At 30.4% G+C, this 18,760-nt stretch overlaps 1 protein-coding gene across 1 annotated transcript in view; it reads left to right on the top strand.

The window, feature by feature from the left end:
* Positions 1-18,760, top strand: part of LOC119602651 — a 48,802-nt gene that overhangs the window by 19,354 nt on the left and 10,688 nt on the right. Inside the window, exon 3 of the mRNA XM_037954280.1 lies at positions 7,135-7,335. Within this exon, the coding sequence (XP_037810208.1) occupies positions 7,135-7,335 (201 nt within the window). The remainder of the gene's footprint in view (positions 1-7,134; positions 7,336-18,760) is intronic.

Below are 18,760 nucleotides of genomic sequence, written 5' to 3'. Positions count from 1 at the left end.
AGTCAAGGTAACCGTGAGTTAATAGATCATAGAAAGTCTAGAATATAGACCAGATTATAGACTAGACTATAGACTAGACTATAGACTAGACTATAGACTAGACTATAGACTAGACTATAGATTAGACTATAGACTAGACTATAGACTAGACTATAGACTAGACTATAGACTAGACTATAGACTAGACTACTAGACTATAGACTAGACTATAGACTAGACTATAGACTAGACTATAGACTAGACTATAGACTAGACTATAGACTAGACTATAGACTAGACTATAGACTAGACTATAGACTAGACTATAGACTAGACTATAGACTAGACTATAGACTAGACTATAGACTAGACTATGACTAGACTATAGACTAGACTATAGACTAGACTATAGACTAGACTATAGACTAGACTAGACTATAGACTAGACTATAGACTAGACTATAGACTAGACTATAGACTAGACTATAGACTAGACCTATAGACTAACTATAGACTAGACTATAGACTAGACTATAGACTAGACTATAGACTAGACTATAGACTAGACTATAGACGAGACTATAGACTAGACTATAGACTAGACTAGACTAGACTATAGACTAGACTATAGACTAGACTATAGACTAGACTATAGACTAGACGATAGACTAGACTATAGACTAGACTATAGACTAGCACTATAGACTAGACTATAGACTAGACTATAGACTAGACTATAGACTAGACTATAGACTAGACTAATAGACTAGACTATAGACTAGACTATAGACTAGACTATAGACTAGACTATAGACTAGACTATAGACTAGACTATAGACTAGACTATAGACTAGACTATAGACTAGACTATAGACTAGACTATAGACTAGACTATAGACTAGACTATAGACTAGACTATAGACTAGACTATAGACTAGACTATAGACTAGACTATAGACTAGACTATAGACTAGAACTATAGACTAGACTATAGACTAGACTATAGACTAGACTATAGACTAGACTATAGACTAGACTATAGACTAGACTATAGACTAGACTATAGACTAGACTATAGACTAGACTATAGACTAGACTATAGACTAGACTATAGACTAGACTATAGACTAGACTATAGACTAGACTATAGACTAGACTATAGACTAGACTATAGACTAGACTTAGACTAGACTATAGACTAGACTTAGACTAGACTATAGACTAGACTATAGACTAGACTATAGACTAGACTATAGACTAGACTATAGACTAGACTATAGACTAGACTATAGACTAGACTATAGACTAGACTATAGACTAGACTATAGACTAGACTATAGACTAGACTATAGACTGACTAGACTGCTATGATAGACTATAAGACTATACTAGACTATAGACTAGACTATAGACTAGACTATAGACTAGACTATAGACTAGACTATAGACTAGACTATAGACTAGACTATAGACTAGACTATAGACTAGACTATAGACTACTATAGACTAGACTATAGACTAGACTATAGACTAGACTATAGACTAGACTATAGACTAGACTATACTAGACTATAGACTAGACTATAGACTAGACTATAGACTAGACTATAGACTATACTAGACTAGACTATAGACTAGACTATAGACTAGACTATAGACTAGACTATAGACTAGACTATAGACTAGACTATAGACTAGACTATAGACTAGACTATAGACTAGACTATAGACTAGACTATAGACTAGACTATAGACTAGACTATAGACTAGACTAGACTAGACTATAGACTAGACTATAGACTAGGCTATAGACTAGACTATAGACTAGGCTATATACTACATTTTAACCTCTTCCATTATTTCAAGTCCTTATAAAAACAATCGAAAATCCAGATTGTTGGTAACATTTGTCAAAATGTTTAAATATTTAAATGGTTACAACTTTTGTTTCAATTATTTTCGTTATTGTTGTTGTGTCATAAATTTCGCATTTATTTACATTCATGTTTATAGACTAGACTATAGACTAGACTATAGACTAGACTATAGACTAGACTATAGACTAGACTATAGACTAGACTATAGACTAGACTATAGACTAGACTATAGACTAGACTATAGACCAGACTATAGACTAGACTATAGACTAGACTATAGACTAGACTATAGACTAGACTATAGACTAGACTATAGACTAGACTATAGACTAGACTATAGACTAGACTATAGACTAGACTATAGACTAGACTATAGACTAGACTATAGACTAGACTATAGACTAGACTATAGACTAGACTATAGACTAGACTATAGACTAGATTCTAACCTCTTCCATTATTTCAAGTCCTTATAAAAACAATCGAAAATCCAGATTGTTGGTAACATTTGCCAAAATGTTTAAATATTTAAATGGTTACAACTTTTGTTTCAATTATTTTCGTTATTGTTGTTGTGTCATAAATTTCGCATTTATTTACATTCATGCTTATTTGCACTTCTTTTTTTCTTGAGCTCATTTTTTTTCAACCGTTTTGTAAACATTTTGGCATTTTTAGCGACATTTTATGAATTATTTGTCTACAAATGTTGCTGGAAACAAAGAACAACCCTTTTATTTGTAAGTGAGATTTTAATTTTTCTTTTATGCTTCCTTTCCAAAGAAATATCTTTTACATATATGTATATAATTTTAATAACTTTAAAATGATATAGAGTTTCTATTTATATCCCCTTATTTACAAATTTGCAAACAAAATATATAATATCCGTTTTATACATTATTTTTTTGCCCTAAGGGTTTAATTTTATTCTTTCTGGAAAATAGATATGAAAAGTTATTATTAAGTCTTAAAACACACTGTTGCTTTCCAAAAGTACGCACTGTTTATAAAATGGCAAAAAAGGTTAATAAGAAAAAATATTAAGTCGCGTGTTTCGTGCTATAAATGAGGTGTAACAACACACCAGTCAACAGAAATAGAGGCATGTAAAGGTTACTGTTGCTTTTGTGTTTTTTGCTATTTGGTTTCATCTTGAAAACGACACAAATGTGGCAAACCATACCAATGGAAAAGGTTTTTGCACGTTCTTTTGTAACTTTTCACTTACACATACATATATACTACTGACATGGATACATATATTCCCCTTTTGTATTTCAACACTCTCACATGTAGTGTAATTTTTAAGAGTCACGTCTCATGCGAACAAGGTTTAATAGAAATATGACATGATGCTCTCTATTATGAAGTGAGTCCAACAATATTAACCTTTGTGGAATGTTTAGAAAGTTGAAGTTTAAAGGAGTTAATGGGTGGGTTAAGACATAATATAAATTTTATAATTTAATGAAGTTTTACAGAGATGTTTTGATGTATGTATGTAGTGAAATTATAGAAAACTACATACTTTGTAATGAATTGTTAAGACAGAATGACTTTATAATGAAAACTTATTACCATTTATATTACGTAGAAGTAGTTAAGTAATGGCGGTATTGATTGGATGTGTTAAAATGTCATACAAATGTTTTTGTAATGAGTTATATATCTCCTGTAAGTTAGTGGTTAATGATCAAGTCTGGTAGATCGGAGGTGGTGGGTTCGATTCCCACCTGAGGAACTGGTTAATAGCGCACAAGAGGTCTGTTAGAGGCCCAGGTGTATTTCCTCGGATTTGATATATGTATATACATCCTCCTTTCAAAGTAACTAATTAACTATATATAAAAAGTATGTATATAATTCTCATTTAGTTAAGAACATTTAATATTTATGCAGTCAGATTGAAGGAATCATAACCTCTTGATACATCATAAGGTGGATTTTTTCTTTATTACGGCCTATGACTTAATATAGTTTGATGTTTTGTTCAGATATGAAACGACATACTGCAGCATGTGAAAAATTTTACAGTCTGAGATTTCTGTTATAAACTAACCGTCTTTGAAAATTTAAATTATAAATAAAATGGCGTCAACTTCCATTAACCCACCCCCCCTTACCTCCTACTAAAACTCTTGTCCCAGTTAAGGTCTTTAGTAATGGCTGGTTAACTGCCAAACAGTTCTTTTCATTAATTGTAAAATGTGTTTAGACTTCTTGCTAACTCCTTTCATGACCCAACACCATTTCCAAAGATTTTAGTGGACATTTTCGAATTTATCCAAAATTTTTTCTAGAGTTTTACAAATTCAAACGAACAATTCTGCACTACAAGTATAAAATTTTCTAACTGATTTTAAATATTTCAAAATATAACTGGAAATGGTGTAGTTTATTTACAGTTAAGATGTTGCTTTCCATCCAAACACAAAGTTCTTGTTTTGAAAAATGTCTTCAAAATTTTTTTTCTTTCTCCATACACACAACAACTTTGTTGTTGACATTGTTGGTTTTTGTTGCTGTTGCTGCTCATTTATTGTTGTCGCTTCGGCCGTGCATAATTAAAAAAGTTTCATTACATTTTGTTGGTTTTCTTGGTTCGTTGAAGCCTGTTTAAAATGTTAAGCAAAAAAAAAAAGAAAAGCATTTGTGTCCTGTTTGTAAATGAAATTGAAACAAATGTCAGAAAACAATAAAGATTTTCTTAAACAAATTCTTTCATTATTATTTTTTCTTTTACTTTAACTAAGTTTTTACTCAGTTGGGTGCTTTAGCCATAGGTCCGTCTGTCCGCCGTTTTTGTATTAATGAGTGGGTGTGGGTGGTATTTAATTTTACACAAAATGTGGTGTTTCTTTAAATATCATGGTTCGTTTAATTTAATATTTGACTTTAAGTTTTGTGATATTTAAAGGAATTCTATAAAATATGATAAAATTTACAATTTCACAACTAAAGAAATTTGTTTTTAATTTGGAACGCAAACAAGTTTTAAAGTTTTTCTATTGCAGAAATACATACATATATACAAGATGAAACTCTTGTATGTATATTATGAGGAGTGACCCACCAAAATATGCACAATTTTGAACAACAAAAGTGAACTGGATATAGTACTGTTTAATAAAATGAAGCTTTAGCTATAAATTTGAACCCCCTGCTCTTTTTTGCCAATTGCAAAACTTGTTGTTGTCCTTGGGGTTTTACAATTGCTACTGCTGTTGTTGTTGTGTTTTGATTTTGAAATCGTATCCATGTAAACAATATTTAAGCCACAAATATAAAAGGGAAATTTCAAATATACATACATACGCACCTCCTGCTCATAATTTCTAAGTGAAATTTTATTTTATAACTCTATTTGAAAATGAAAATTTTGAATTTTATATGAGTGTGTATAGCTGCAAAATGAAAAACATGGATTTCAAATGAATTTATAAGTGTAAAAGGAATATTTGTGTGTGTGTGTGTTTTCTGTATTGTATTTGGTATCCGAAACCATATGCCAATTACCGCGTTTGTTTGCAAAATTCAACAACATTCAGGGAATTTATGTTGTATGTATATTAAATTGCTACGCGCGTTAGTTTACTGCCACTGACACTTCTTCGATTCCCAGTGCTGTTGTCTGTTTTGCCTTTAGTCCTTGTGCTTCCTTCAATACTTTTGCACTTTATTTGTGCATTTTTGATTGTGTACGAATAGTTGCTTATGTGTGAATGTGAAATTTTCGTCTTTTTTTTTTTTGGGTAGTTTGAGGTTAAAATGGGAGAGAGATTGAAAATATTTTTGATATTCTTTTTTATTGGTTGAATGCGAAAGACAGTGGTTTAATTAAAATATTTTTTAAAATTCTTTATTAGGCCAAATTCTTAAAATTACTTGAGAACTACAATTTATAAAGAAAATAGTTGCACTGAAGTTTTTACATATTCGAAATATTGGATAGACCAAAACAGCAGCCTTGGTGGTAATTAGATTAGATAGAAGGGGCACAAAGCACTGCGACCTATGTGTGGATATTTTGTGCAGCCCATTGGTTCACCATACAAGTTTTAGTTCACGCATGAAGGTAGGTAGGGTTAGCAAGGCAGCTCCCAAGATCTTAGCTCTGCGAGGCCCTAATGTTGGGCAGTTACTTAAGATATGTTCTCAGATTTCATCTTGTAGGCAACAGAATCTGCATAGATTCGTTGAACAGTTGCCTAGTAGTAGTAGTATTTGGGATTTTCCATTTGACAGTGTAATGAAACGTTTTGTCTGTCTGAGCCCAATGGCGAATAAATTCAGATTTCACCCAAGAGTCATATTTAGCTTTGGCGTATCCTCTTGGAATGCCAAAGATGGGGTCAGGGCCGATTGGTGGTAATGATTACATTTTGAATTACGATTGCATGTGAAGTCATTGTAATTGAAGCTTGATCAATTACAATTATGTACTTGTAATTGTAATTGAAGTTTTACCAATTACAATTATTTGTAATGTAATAACCAAATACAATTACTTATGAGTAATTTCAATTAATTCTAATTGTATTTGAAGTTTTGCCAATTACAATTAATTGTAATTTATAACTACTTGTAATTGTAAACTTTTTTCCTTACAATTACAAGTAATTGTAATTGGCAAAACTTCAATTACAATTAGATTTAATTGAAATTGCTCATTGCTTAATTACACATTACAAGTAATTGTAATTTATCATGTAATGAATTATTTTATGTAATCATTACCCCATAAGCTTGTTAAAGAAGTATATATGTATATATTCTGGGACATTATTGGATTATAAGACGTAATAGTCTTGTCCGTCTGTATGTTGAAAACTGAAATAAGCTAGAAGGCTGAACATTTTAATTCTGATGAGACTAATTTAGTTATTGACACAAGAAATCTTCTTCTGAAAATATCAATGCTCATATGAATATCGATACATGACAAAGTTTTGATGGTGGATATTAAAGATTCGGTACAGTAACGCTAGTTAATTACACCACTGTGCATATTGTGTATATTTGTAGAGAAGAATAAACCCACATTGGGAGCATTTATAATAGGTAGCGTGAAATTGAAAATCCATAAATTCATAAAATTTTTGTTGTTGTGTAAAATTTTCATATTTTGAAAATAATTAAAGTTTTTTTCCAAATTATTATGTGCTACTTGAAATTAATATAATTATTTTTTAAAACAAATGTTTAAAGTAATACAGTTAAATTTTCTAATACATTCAAATAAATAAATTTATTTTTGTATTTCCTTTTTTTATAGGTAAAAGTTTTTCTCTAAGCATAATACTTTCAACAAATCCCATACAAATTGCCACTTATAATAAAGCCATTAAAGTGACGGTAGATGGACCGCGTGAGCCACGTTCTAAAATACGGCATCCTGGTTTTCATCCGTTTGCCTTTGGGCCTCAACGTTTTGGTCCTGATCCTCTTATGGGTGGTTTACCATTTAAATTACCTGGTAAGTAAAAAATGCAAACAGCAAATAAAGAAAATCATACAAAATCACATTAATTCCCTTAGTAACAGTAAAATAAAATATATAAACCGTATGAAGTATTACAGTTATAAATATGTAGGTTTGAAAAAATCTCTGTATTTTTTTTGACTCCAGAATTTAAAACCTGCTGCTGCCATTTGTTACACTGAAACATCCATCATCATCATTTTACATGATTATGAGGCTGCTTTTTGTTTGTTGTTATTTTTTAAACCTTATTATTATCATTTTGTATAGTTGTTGCTGTTGTTTTTTTAATGTTGGCATTATAGCATTTTATGATTACCATGATTGAGTTTTTACATGCCAATCAATTTCAATCAAAATCCGTTGACGTATCATGACAGGATTTACAAAACTTTCATGTGTTTGTATTTTTCCTACAGTTGTTGTCATTGTTTTTTGTTTTCTGAAATAAATACAGAATTCTTTTATTGCGGCTTTTGGTTTGATTAACCATTTTTTTACAATTTTTTGGGATTATTATTAACAAGAAAAAAGTAAATTGGAATTTTAAATAAATTTTTTTTGAAGGAACAAATTCAAATTTTTCACACTCAATTAAAAAAGAAATTTGTAATTCCGTAATCTTTGGAACTTTTGTAAAGAGATTTCAGCATAGTCTAGTCTATAGTCTAGTCTATAGTCTAGTCGATAGTCTAGTCTACAGTCTAGTCTATAGTCTAGTCTATAGTCTAGTCTAGAGTCTAGACTATAGTCTAGTCTAGAGTCTAGACTATAGTCTAGTCTATAGTCTAGTCTATAGTCTAGTCTATAGTCTAGTCTATAGTCTAGTCTATAGTCTAGTCTATAGTCTAGTCTATAGTCTAGTCTATAGTCTAGTCTATAGTCTAGTCTATAGTCTAGTCTATAGTCTAGTCTATAGTCTAGTCTATAGTCTAGTCTTAGTCTGTCTATAGTCTAGTCTATAGTCTAGTCTATAGTCTAGTCTATAGTCTAGTCTATAGTCTAGTCTATAGTCTAGTCTATAGTAGTCTATAGTCTATAGTCTAGTCTATAGTCTAGCTATAGTCTAGTCTATAGTCTAGTCTATAGTCTAGTCTATAGTCTAGTCTATAGTCTAGTCTATAGTCTAGTCTATAGTCTAGTCTATAGTCTAGTCTATAGTCTATAGTCTAGTCTATAGTCTAGTCTATAGTCTAGTCTATAGTCTAGTCTATCTAGTCTAGTCCTATAGTCTAGTCTATAGTCTAGTCTATAGTCTAGTCTATAGTCTAGTCTATAGTCTAGTCTATAGTCTAGTCTATAGTCTAGTCTATGTCTAGTCTATAGTCTAGTCTATAGTCTAGTCTATAGTCTAGTCTATAGTCTAGTCTATAGTCTAGTCTATAGTCTAGTCTATAGTCTAGTCTATGTCTAGTCATATAGTCTAGTCTATGTCTAGTCTATAGTCTGTCTATAGTCTAGTCTATAGTCTAGTCTATAGTCTAGTCTATAGTCTAGTCTATAGTCTAGTCTATAGTCTAGTCTATAGTCTAGTCTATAGTCTAGTCTATAGTCTAGTCTATAGTCTAGTCTATAGTCTAGTCTATAGTCTAGTCTATAGTTCTAGTCTATAGTCTAGTCTATAGTCTAGTCTATAGTCTAGTCTATAGTCTAGTCTATAGTCTAGTCTATAGTCTAGTCTATAGTCTAGTCTATAGTCTAGTCTATAGTCTAGTCTAGTCTAGTCTAGTCTATAGTCTAGTCTATAGTCTAGTCTATAGTCTAGTCTATAGTATAGAATAGCCATCACCTAAACAATTAATAATCCATTTACTAATCAGATACAAAGTCATACGTATTAAATAACTATACTATAGCTACAGAAACAGGTGCCATTTATCTTAAAAAATATTTAGACAAGTCCTTTGGTAACACGTGTTTTTTCTGCCGCATTTATTATTAAAATAAATGATTTATATAACCTATATTTAAATTTTATTCTTTTTATAACCACCACCATCTAAAATCTAACACAAAACTATTTTAACCTACAATTCTCTTTCTAAATATGTATGTAATCCCTTTTAAAAACTTTTACTTTTTAACACTTTCATTTCAAAATTTGTCAAAAAACAGCATAAATAAGTGTGTTTGAATGTGGTACAAAAATTTTTATTATTAAATTCACGCCTTATTATATAAATTAAATTTCGTTATACTAATGACAAAGACATTTGGTGACTTAAATAAAATATGAAGTCAAAATATGCTATAATAAGCACCCCTTTAATAGTCTTTTTACTCAGCACCCTGGCGGTAACTGTTAAAAATGTTTTGGGAGACACATTGAACCCATTAAATGCCATATGATGCCTCAAACTACAAAGACAAGACATTACCAGAAGCACGGTAGTAGTAGCATTTGGAAGTCGCGAACAGTAGTTAAACAAAAGCGATAACAAGTACCACCAATAATCAGAATAATAATAAGAGCAGCAACCCTGTTTAACCTTGTTTTGTCGAATATTTTTTCATAAACACAAAATTTATGTAAATTATGTCTCATGTTCACAAACTTGTCTCTATTTAATATAAAAATACACAAGCACACAGAAACATTTACATTTTGTACAAAACGCTAAGGATATTTTGGTGTTTATCCTTTAAATTCATGGTTGATGTTGTCGTCATCTATATAGCTGTAGTATTTGTTGTTGTTTACGTTGTCCTTGTTGTGTTATTTTATAACACGCGCGCCTTTTCGTTTGCCTCACTAACCAGTCAGTCAACCAACCAACCCTTCAATATCAATTCCATTTGGCAAAATGAAACGTTTATATTGTTGTTGTAATTTCAATCCAATTTTAAACAATTCTTAAGTCATTGTCTTTAAAATGTGTTATTTTAACAGTTTTAGCCTCTGGTGCTGCTACTCTGCTTCATATGTTTTTGTAGTTTAAAGGATTAAACATTTTAATGGATTTTAAACTTTTCCAAATTATATAAAGAAATGCTTATATGCTAAAAGAAAAGAGTTTAAAGAGTTTTCGAAGCTGTTGTTGTTATTATAATTGTTTTATTCGGATTGTGTTCTACCATCATTATCGTTCTTGTTGATAGAAATATCTGTATACTGCAAAAAATTTAACTAAAGGATAACAAAATTGTGCCGAAGAGACAGGATATCTAGTAAGATTTAAAAATCGAATGAAAGAGACAATTCGAATTCAATTAGAATTCAGTTCCAGTTCGGTTCAAGTACAGTTATGGTTCAGATCTAGTTCAGTTCTAGTTCAGTTCTAGTTCAGTTCTAGCTCAGTTCTAGTTCAGTTCTAGTTCAGTTCTAGTTCAGTTCTAGTACAGTTCTTCTAGTTCAGTTCTAGTTAGTTCAGTTCAGTTCTAGTTCATTTCTAGTTCAGTTCTAGTTCAGTTCTAGTTCAGTTCTAGTTCAGTTCTAGTTCAGTTCTAGTTCAGTTCTAGTTCAGTTCTAGTTCAGTTCTAGTTCAGTTCTAGTTCAGTTCTAGTTCAGTTCTAGTTCAGTTCTAGTTCAGTTCTAGTTCAGTTCTAGTTCAGTTCTAGTTCAGTTCTAGTTCAGTTCTAGTTCAGTTCTAGTTCAGTTCTAGTTCAGTTCTAGTTCAGTTCTAGTTCAGTTCTAGTTCAGTTCTAGTTCAGTTCTAGTTCAGTTCTAGTTCAGTTCTAGTTCAGTTCTAGTTCAGTTCTAGTTCAGTTCTAGTTCAGTTCTAGTTCAGTTCTAGTTCAGTTCTATTCAGTTCTAGTTTCAGTTCTAGTTCAGTTCTGTCAGTTCTAGTTCCCAAGGTCTATTTCAGTCTAGTTCAGTTCTAGTTCAGTTCTAGTTCAGTTCTAGTTCAGTTCTAGTTCAGTTCTAGTTCAGTTCTAGTTCAGTTCTAGTTCAGTTCTAGTTCAGTTCTAGTTCAATTCTAGTTCAGTTCTAGTTCGGTTCTAGTCAGTTTTGGAATTTAGATTCTTTTTCATATCATAAATTGTATATTCCATTTTTTCTCAGTGTTTATAACATTTAAAAAAGCCTGTCTACCTACCATCTACTTGAGTAAATATTTATTTGCTCATTGCTCTTTTTTCAAGTATTTTGCTTTGTAATGTATTTAATTTCTTGAGCTTTAAAAAATATATTCATTCATTCACCTCCTTGGAAGCGTATTCTAAATTCATGTCTATTGTCTTTTATGTTATTTTAAGTGATTGCGACAATTTCGTTGATGAGCGAACGAGAAGGGGTTGTCTAAATACTCATGAGTCGGTTGGTGTTAATCTCTTCAGCTGTCTGTTTGTCTATAGTAGTTGTCGGTCTTAGAATTGATAATAATGATTATTGTTTTAATGGTTGTATAAATATTTATGTGTAATAATATGTTGCTTTTCTGTGTTGGCAGTGATTGTAATTAGAAATTAAAGAATGTCTTGCAAAATGTCGCATTTAAGGGGAGATATTAAATGATGTATTTTCTAAAAAGAGTTGTGTTGGTTTAGTTTAATACAAATTTGGTTAGAAGATAAAAATAGAACTGGTAGCAAATGATTTTACTTTAATTAAACATAATTTGCTTGTTTTTGTTAAGCCAAAAGTTGAAGTGAAAGTTATGTCTGATTTTTTAACATGTTAGATTTAGATGTTTTTTTTTTTATTTGTAAAGAAAAATTTAATTCGTTTCACTTAAGAAAATTACTATTTTTTCGTGTCTTTTGATTATTCTCAACAAAATTTTCTGCCAAAACTTTTCTACGCCCTTTCTGTTCAATATAATTATCCTTAAACTCAAAGTAGTTTTTGTAAATACTAAGGCCCCTAGAAGTATGCAACTATTTTTGCTTTGAAAATAGAAAAACTTTTTATGTTTATTTCATAAAAAACAAGTGGCCACATAAAGTAGTTTTCCAAAAGACTTTGTTTTTTCCCTCCTGTTTGTGAAAAACAGCAAAACAATATGCAAAACTTATGTTGACATTAAAAAACAGAGTTTTCTATATGGAAATTGTCTACTTTTTCGTTACCCACAATATAAATGAATTAAAAAACTTGTATTTTTTACAACAAATAGTAACTAGGAAAACATCCCAGCAAACGAATGGTAATGACTTATACTTACTTAACATTTTACATTTCAATGACTACTACATACCTTCTGCATTACTTAAATGAGTCTAGTAGCGAGTTAAACAAATATGATAACAATGTAATTATTTTTTGCTTTTTGTCATCGAATTTTATATTTACACAAACAGAAACACTAAAAATTTTTGTGTGAAAACTATAAGTAGACGCAGTGGACCTATCCTCGTCGGCAATTTGTTATTAAAGACAAAACTACTTATTTACCTCCTAATTTGCAAGCTCCCTACTTGCAAGCGTGAATGTAAAGCACTTGCCGTCAATGTCATCACCGTGTTTAAATAATGACTTATAATGCCATTGCTATTACTTGGCAATGAAAGTTTTTACTGGGATATTTTTTATATATAAAAATAAACTATTTTGCAAAACAACTTTTAAACACTTTGTGACTCGCACTCGAATTTATTTAACTGTCTAACACTGTTGCAGAATGACAAGAACAAGAAATTACATTAAAAATTTTTAGAAAAAAACATACTACTATATTTTATACATTTTCTACTAAAAGTATGTAGAACCATTTTGTCCTGATTGAAAAGAGTTTCGGAGCAGTAGTCAAATCATTCTTCGCTTTGTTGATGTTGTTACCACTAGAAGTTTTTTACTGCTATTTTTATTATGGGAGTCAAAGAGTAAAATGTAGTTTTTTGACAATGATTAAAAGGAACTGAAAGTAGTAGTACCTTTTTTGAAATATGTATGTATGTATAAAGAAGTAGTAAAAAACTGTATATATAATGTCATGCTTGTCGCCAACATTTTTCAGTTACTCTAAGGAGACCTGACGATAGGTGGGTTAATTGAGAATGGTCTACTTTTAAGTTATAGTTCAATTTTAGTTCAGTTCTAGTTCAGTTCTAGTTCAGTTCTAGTTCAGTTCTAGTTCAGTTCTAGTTCAGTTCTAGTTCAGTTCTAGTTCAGTTCTAGTTCAGTTCTAGTTCAGTTCTAGTTCAGTTCTAGTTCAGTTCTAGTTCAGTTCTAGTTCAGTTCTAGTTCAGTTCTAGTTCAGTTCTAGTTCAGTTCTAGTTCAGTTCTAGTTCAGTTCTAGTTCAGTTCTAGTTCAGTTCTAGTTCAGTTCTAGTTCAGTTCTAGTTCAGTTCTAGTTCAGTTCTAGTTCAGTTCTAGTTCAGTTCTAGTTCAGTTCTAGTTCAGTTCTAGTTCAGTTCTAGTTCAGTTCTAGTTCAGTTCTAGTTCTATTCTTAGAACATATTTCTGTATAGAAAAATGTCGTCTCTTTAAAAAAAATGTTTTTTTTAAAGAAAAGCTTTTTTATTCCTTACAATTTCTTGGCAAATAATCAGGAAGAGAACTTACCAATTAGCTTACTTATGAGAAAAAATATATTACTGCTTTGTATTCATTCTATATAAATAGAAAATGTATGTATGTGTCAGAGCAGAAGCATAAGTGTGGAAAATGTTTTACATCCGCAACGGAAATCCTTTTTATTTCTTCTTCTAGAAAACTCACATACATACATATCTATACATACTACATACATATGTGACTATTTATTCCCATTATATTAACATTTAACAACTCTCTTGCATACATACTAATAATATATAAAATTAAATATATAAAGTTATATACACAAAAAAGAATATTATATGAGTATGTACTGTATGGGAAAAAATTATACATACTTTGCTGTTTGATTGTGAGTGAGAGTAAGTGAAAAAGTTTTTCTTTATATTTTTTAAGTGAAAATTATATTAAAATTTTCTGCTTGATGTAATATTTGTCAAAAAAATAAAATAAAATACATACGCTCTTATGTTTACATGTGTGTAAAAGTATTTACATATTAGTTTTTGCACAGCAAACATGAGTAAAAGTGGGTTTAAATATTATACATTTTTTTGTATTTTACCACACTTTAGTTTACTGGGAACCATAAACTGACCCGAGATTAATATCCACAAAAATCTCAATTTGGACATAATTTTTCAAAAGGAACTCTTTACAGTAATACAGCGAAGAAATCAATAATTATTCCGGAATCATATATTTCAGTTTGAAATCTTTTGAATCTAAAACTCTTTGCTGGGTTGTAAATTTTTATTTATGTTTGTTTGTACATATGTAAGTGTTTTCTCGTAAATGTGTTAATATGCATGCGTGTGTTAATATTTTTAATGAATTTTCAACTTGAATTAATTTATAAAAAGGCAAAAAAGGCATTAAAAACTTTTTACTGTGTGTTCGTTCTTTTTGTTTTAAGTAAAAAACTAAGATGAAAATAACCCTTTTGTTGCTGTCATCATGTCATAAGCAGTAAAACAATCAGCGAGTTTTTAGCTTGATACATACATACATGGCTGCCTGCCATACATCACATCTTGGAAACATTTAAATTAAAAAAAAAAAAACGTTACAAAATGAGTTCTAAAGCTAAGAAAAAGTGTTGGTGTTTTGTAGGATTTTTTATATATGTATATGAACCTTTATCGTTGACCTGATTATAAATTTATGTTTAAGTATGATTATGCGAGTGTTTCCATAATCACTGTAAGACACATACGTTTTGTAGAATTTCATTTTTGTGTGCTTTTTCGTAGCATATTTTGAAGGGTAAATGAAAGATGGATTTAATAATAACTTTAGAATCCATTATGCCACTCCCATTAATATGATTACAAAAAATATACACATATGTATGTATGTAAGTATATAAAAAATAATTTGTTTAATGTGTGTGTAAAGTTTTTATGACTTTTCACTTAGAACTCGGGATTAGTTTTGTTATAAAAAAGGGTTATTTTAATAAAAATATGAATATCTCATAAAGGAAAAGTAATTAAAGCTAAATATTTTTATAATTTAAAGTTTAAAAGTTAAAGTTCCTTTATGTTTAAATAGTTTAAATCAAAGTCTAGTTTGACAACGAATCTCTTTTATTCTTCAATGCTCTTTACCAAAGTATTGCACTTTAATATATATTAAATTTAAATATTTAACTAAATTTATATTGTCACAATGACATAATTTAATAACACCCCTTAAATCCAATACCAATATAAATATAATCATTTTATACAAATATCTACAAGTACAATGACATTTTAATACACAGGTATTGCAAAATCCTTTAAACTCTAAACAAAATAAACATAAAATTGTTTACACTCATACCCCTAAAATGTAAATTAAACAATTGTAAAACAATTTGTTCAATTTCCTTTAAAGGAAATCACACATAAGAATACTCATACTACATACATTCTAATGTATGCAAACAAAACGGAAGTTAAAAGGTGGGAGCTAAGAAAACAACAAGAACAACAGCAAACATTTAACTGTAAAGGCAAGTGTCAAAAAGTGCCTATAACAGTATTATTGAAGAATTTGCAAATTGTTTTGTCAATTTTCCTATACACATGCAGCCTATACCCCTCCTCTATCACAAGGAATTCTGCCTGACAAGAGAAAAAAAGCAACAGTCTTGTTAGGAAATAAAAGTAAATAAATATTTGAAGTTTTTTTACTTTAACACATGTATGAGTTTCACATACATACATATATTTGCGTGTATTCCCGGTAAATTTTAATGATTTCAATGTATCCTCTTTTTAAAGGTGTGTTTCCAAATGTCTTAATTGTTTTGAAAAAATATATTTTTTTAATTATTGGGCACACACAAGTATAATCATTGCAATACTAAGTGGAACTGAATTAGCATTTCTTCATCTATATATTTTGAAATAGAGAACTGAAAGTTATACTTAGAGAATACCGAACTGCAGGGTATTTTAAATATATGACACACACGTACACATTTAATAATTTAACGGTTAAATTCAATGTTGTTGACATGGTTGTTAAGAAAGTAATCTTTTTTAATGGAGGGTTGGTTTAGTTTTCAACACCCTCCTTCGACTTATTTTATAAAAAAGGGATGGGTTTAAACAATTTTTAAATTTGCACAAGGTAATAAATAATATTTAACACTTGTAGCAGCTCAACCTTTGTCAAAATTGCAAAAAGAATAGACTACAAACAAATTGAACGCTTATGTTGAAAAACCTTGATGTGACCAACTACAAATATTATTCATAAAACCACTTTTTATTTTAACTTCGGTATTTTAATAAAAATCGATATGCTAAACAATTTCACTCATTAGACTAGAATAGACTAATATATTCTCTAGTTCATAGGTTAGCTTATAGTCTTCCTATGATCTAGAGAATATACTAGACTATACACAAGACTATAGACTAGACTATGGACTAGACTATAGACTAGACTATAGACTAGACTATAGACTAGACTATAGACTAGACTATAGACTAGACTATAGACTAGACTAGACTAGACTATAGACTAGACTATAGACTAGACTATAGACTAGACTATAGACTAGACTATAGACTAGACTATAGACTAGACTATAGACTAGACTATAGACTACTATAGACTAGACTATAGACTAGACTATAGACTAGACTATAGACTAGACTATAGACTAGACTATAGACTAGACTATAGACTAGACTATAGACTAGACTATAGACTAGACTATAGACTAGACTATAGACTAGACTATAGACTAGACTATAGACTAGACTATAGACTAGACTATAGACTAGACTATAGACTAGACTATAGACTAGACTATAGACTAGACTATAGACTAGACTATAGACTAGACTATAGACTAGACTATAGACTAGACTATAGACTATACACATAGACTAGACTATAGACTAGACTATAGACTAGACTATAGACTAGACTATAGACTAGACTATAGACTAGACTATAGACTAGACTATAGACTAGACTATAGACTAGACTATAGACTAGACTATAGACTAGACTATAGACTAGACTATAGACTAGACTATAGACTAGACTATAGACTAGACTATAGACTAGACTATAGACTAGACTATAGACTACTAGACTAGACTATAGACTAGACTATAGACTAGACTATAGACTAGACTATAGACTAGACTATAGACTAACTATAGACTAGACTATAGACTAGACTATAGACTAGACTATAGACTAGACTATAGACTAGACTATAGACTAGACTATAGACTAGACTAGACTAGACTAAGACTAGACTATAGACTAGACTAGAGACTAGACTATAGACTAGACTATAGACTAGACTATAGACTAGACTATAGACTAGACAATAGACTAGACTATAGACTAGACTATAGACTAGACTATAGACTAGACTATAGACTAGACTATAGACTAGACTATAGACTAGACTATAGACTAGACTATACTAGACTAGACTAACTATAGACTAGACTATAGACTAGACTATAGACTAGACTATAGACTAGACTATAGAACCTAGACAATAGACTAGACTATAGACTAGACTATAGACTAGACTAATAGAACTAGACTATAGACTAGACTATAGACTAGACTATAGCTAGACTAAGACTAGACTATAGAACTAGGACTATAGACTAGAACTATAGACTAGACTATAGACTAGACTATAGACTAGACTATAGACTAGACTATAGACTAGACTATAGACTAGACTATAGACTAGACTATAGACTAGACTATAGACTAGACTATAGACTAGACTATAGACTAGACTATAGACTAGACATAGACTAGACTATAGACTAGACTATAGACTAGACAATAGACTAGACTATAGACTAGACTATAGACTAGACTATAGACTAGACTATAGACTAGACTATAGACTAGACTATAGACTAGACTATAGACTAGACTATAGACTAGACTATAGACTAGACTATAGACTAGACTATAGACTAGACTATAGACTAGACTATAGACTAGACTATAGACTAGACTAGACTAGACTATAGACTAGACTATAGACTAGACTATAGACTAGACTATAGACTAGACTATAGACTAGACTATAGACTAGACTATAGACTAGACTATAGACTAGACTATAGACTAGACTATAGACTAGACTATAGACTAGACTATAGACTAGACTATAGACTAGACTATAGACTAGACTATAGACTAGACTATAGACTAGACTATAGACTAGACTATAGACTAGACTATAGACTAGACTATAGACTAGACTATAGACTAGACTATAGACTAGACTATAGACTAGACTATAGACTAGACTATAGACTAGACTATAGACTAGACTATAGACTAGACTATAGACTAGACTATAGACTAGACTATAGACTAGACTATAGACTAGACTATAGACTAGACTATAGACTAGACTATAGACTAGACTATAGACTAGACCATAGACTAGACTATACACTAGACCATAGACTAGACTATAGACTAGAC

Source organism: Lucilia sericata, unplaced genomic scaffold (assembly GCF_015586225.1).
Source record: "Lucilia sericata isolate MDLA Ls3-8-SP2 unplaced genomic scaffold, ASM1558622v1 Contig000247F_arrow, whole genome shotgun sequence".
NCBI classification, from domain to species: domain Eukaryota; kingdom Metazoa; phylum Arthropoda; class Insecta; order Diptera; family Calliphoridae; genus Lucilia; species Lucilia sericata.
This window is presented reverse-complemented; position numbering and strand designations above follow the sequence as displayed.